Consider the following 3,184-nt stretch of genomic DNA (forward strand, 5'->3'; position numbering starts at 1 on the left):
TGTAGAGTGAAGAGTAGTCACAATGTAATTACAGGTGGTGATGAAGGTAGGGCTAGACAATTTGAGAGAAAGGCCATGATATTTAGACGTGCTATCCTAGTATAAAGGAGACATAAAGCTTTGAATTGTAAGGCTCACACTATTTGCAAAAACTCAAAATAAGTATACATTTGGTAGCCTTGAGGATGGCCATCTTGAAGTATAGATTCTTGAGGTTAACAACTAGCAATGTATGCCTTGTGAAATTGTGGTGGCAAAGCAACATAAGTATAAGGCTAAAATTGAAGTTAGCATCCAAAGCTACTAGTTGTCTGCATAATGGATGCACAAATGTGCAACTTTGTACCAATACTTGAAAGGTATTGTAGACATGGAAGGTAGAAGTGTGAGTATGCACACAACTATTTGGAGATATCTTGGATATTTGTAGGATAGTGTGACCCCAATGTTTATGGAAAACATTTTTTAGACCTAATACAAAAACCTTCAACCTTGACAATTTGCAAGCATTTTCGCAACTCTTATAGGTTTTTAAATCATAATAAAACTACAACCATCCTAGATTATGCAAATAAAGAAACCTTGAGCTAAATATTTTCAAGGTTTTCTTCCAAATTTATCAATTCACATGACATCAAACATGAATTTTTTGTGAACACTCTATGCTCAAGTAGCTACCTAGTAGCATCACAATTGCATTATTTTGTTATATCATAAGCCATCATCTCTATGGAATGTTGAATGCCAATCATATGAGTGTTATTGAGTGCAAACATAGTAAGTCATGTTAATCATGAAAGCAACAAGAGTAGAAAGCACATGGCCTACAAGTGTCATCTCCTCAGTTTGGCAAGAGGATGTTCAACATAGTTAGATGATTGTCCATTACTAAACCCTTATCCAAAAGAGGTGAGGTCCAAGTTGGATAGTGCAACACAAAGAGGAAGAGAAGAGAAAAGGCCATGTAGGGTTTTGTGGTCATCATTAGATAGTATACACTCTCTCCACTATCACATCTATGTGCACCTTTGTGTGTGCATGTGTGTACACACTTGTGCATGTATGTACGCATGCACTACAAGATATAGGCCTTATACCGACGTTTAAAGCGACGAAAATACAGTCGCAAAAAGCGTCGTTATTAACAACGCCATAGAAACATCGTTATTGGCGTCGCTATTAGTGCTGTTATTGGCATCGTTATCAGCGTTGCAAATACAACGCTGATAACGACGCCAATACCGATGTTGATAGCGACGGTTTGCGATGTGCATAGCAACGCCAATAGCGACGCGAGCAGTAAAATTTGCAACGCTAATAGCGATGGTAACAGGGATTAAAAAAATTTTGTGGCAGGGCAGCAAGCTGCCCTGCCACATATAGCACTGTGTGCTTTATGAGAGCCATACAAAATAGTTTCTGCACTACTGACTACAATGCGCTTGCAAACAAAAAGAATGTATACTGAAATCATAAAACTGATACATGAAATAAATACATGATCGCATAAAAAGCAATTACTACAGTCATGACAGGATATCACTAATATATAGAACATGTCTCTATAAATCAGGTGACTCAAAAATAAAGGTGTGTGAGCTCCAGGAATCCAAGAGCGAGCTACTACACATCCTCGTCCCCCAAAAGCTCGTTCCGCTGCAAAGGAGCATCGAACGGACTCTGCAAAAAAAGAAACAACACATCAGTCCACCATACAATAATGCATTCAAATATCTCATGGTAACTACGGACAAGAAAGATGCATGACTTACAGGGCCGCCACGTCTATACAATCGGTCGATCAATGCATTGATACCGTGCTTCTCTGCATATCGAGTCTCAAGGCCAGACGGATCGCGATTTGTACTGGAGTGCTGCAAAGAAAACAAAATGTTAAGTGTTAGAAACATGATTGTCATTACAAAGAATATTTTTAAAAAACAAACAAGCAAAACAAAAGAAAAACTTACAAAGTCCTCTAAATATGTCATGTGGCGGCCACTCCCAAGATGATAGACCACTCCGGCCTCGAGTTGTACCCTCGTCGCCTCGCGCTGCTGACTCCAACATCCTGGAGAATCTGTAGCCTCCTCCCTCAATCGGCGCCAGTCGTTTGTATCTAACCACTCGAGCTTTGCAGTTCCACTCTTGATTGCCTTGCATGCGTCGAATCGTCTATGTGACATGTATGCACGCATGCAATCCATCATCCAGCCCGTAGAGAATCTATCTACTGCGGCTAGCACCAAAAACTCATCGTACAAGGATACTCTTATGTAGTCCTTGCTCCCCTCCGGTATGTTCTTCCAATGATCCAAGACGTTATGCTGAAAAACTTGTTGACACAACTTTCTCATGCGAGCCATCACCCTCCTCCCCTCATCATTCATGATGATGGCTCCTGACCTACTATCGACCAGATATCCATAACCCCTAGGAGTCTACCTAAGATGGATCCTCTCCCATTTGCATTCACGCTCCTAGGCATATCCAGGAGACCCCTCTGCATCCGGTGTACCGACGGGGGTAATCTCTCTCGGAGTGGCACCCAAAGGGGTGCCACCTGTTGCTGACGGCTGCACAAAAGCCGAAGTAACTAGAGTAGACGTCCCCATAGGTGTGACAAATCCTGGAGGTGACAAATCTCGATGCACTCCCTCCCTCTGGCCCAAGTCGTGAGCGTCGAGATCGTCTACTCGAAGCCAAAGCATCCGATTGCACTGAAGCAGATCTAGCAGAGCGCCCTGACGAAGAACGAGACAGCTCCTGGTCTGCCATCTCTCTAAATCTGGTGATCTGGTCTGGAGACATGCGTGCGAAGATGTCCTGTAACTCCTCATCGCTTATCTCTCGACTCATCCTGAAAATATCACCTGCACAGATAAAAAATGATATTAAAATAATCAATTTAAATCATACAAAGCACTGTAATATAAATCATTTTTAAAAAATTTCACTTAAAATGCATATCTTATGTACCCTTATAAGCGATTGGTCAACGAATTGAGTAAGTGGATGCTCCAAGTATGAAGTATCCTATGGTCCCATATTAATCTCCTGACACAACTCCGCATACACTGGAAGGTTGATAGACATGTCACCACAAAAGAATGAGTCCGCCTCGTTCTCAAAGAATTCTTGGACTCCTGTATTTCCATCATTATTAGCCGATGCTAGCTCCAAG

General features: G+C 41.6%; 1 protein-coding gene across 1 annotated transcript; it reads right to left on the reverse strand.

Moving 5' to 3' along the window:
* Positions 1–1,536: 1,536 nt before the first annotated feature.
* Positions 1,537–3,184, reverse strand: LOC148031409 (uncharacterized). The gene is made up of 4 exons (XM_087685748.1): positions 2,980–3,184; positions 1,971–2,873; positions 1,773–1,874; positions 1,537–1,680 (listed from the first exon to the last, which is right to left on the reverse strand). Exons 2-4 carry the CDS (start codon positions 2,388–2,390, stop codon positions 1,624–1,626), a joined length of 579 nt encoding a protein of 192 aa, XP_087541874.1. The 5' UTR covers positions 2,391–2,873; positions 2,980–3,184; the 3' UTR covers positions 1,537–1,623.

This window comes from Lygodium microphyllum, chromosome 9 (genome assembly GCF_053477565.2).
Source record: "Lygodium microphyllum isolate KBCC chromosome 9, Lygodium_microphyllum_v1.1.10, whole genome shotgun sequence".
NCBI lineage: Eukaryota > Viridiplantae > Streptophyta > Polypodiopsida > Schizaeales > Lygodiaceae > Lygodium > Lygodium microphyllum.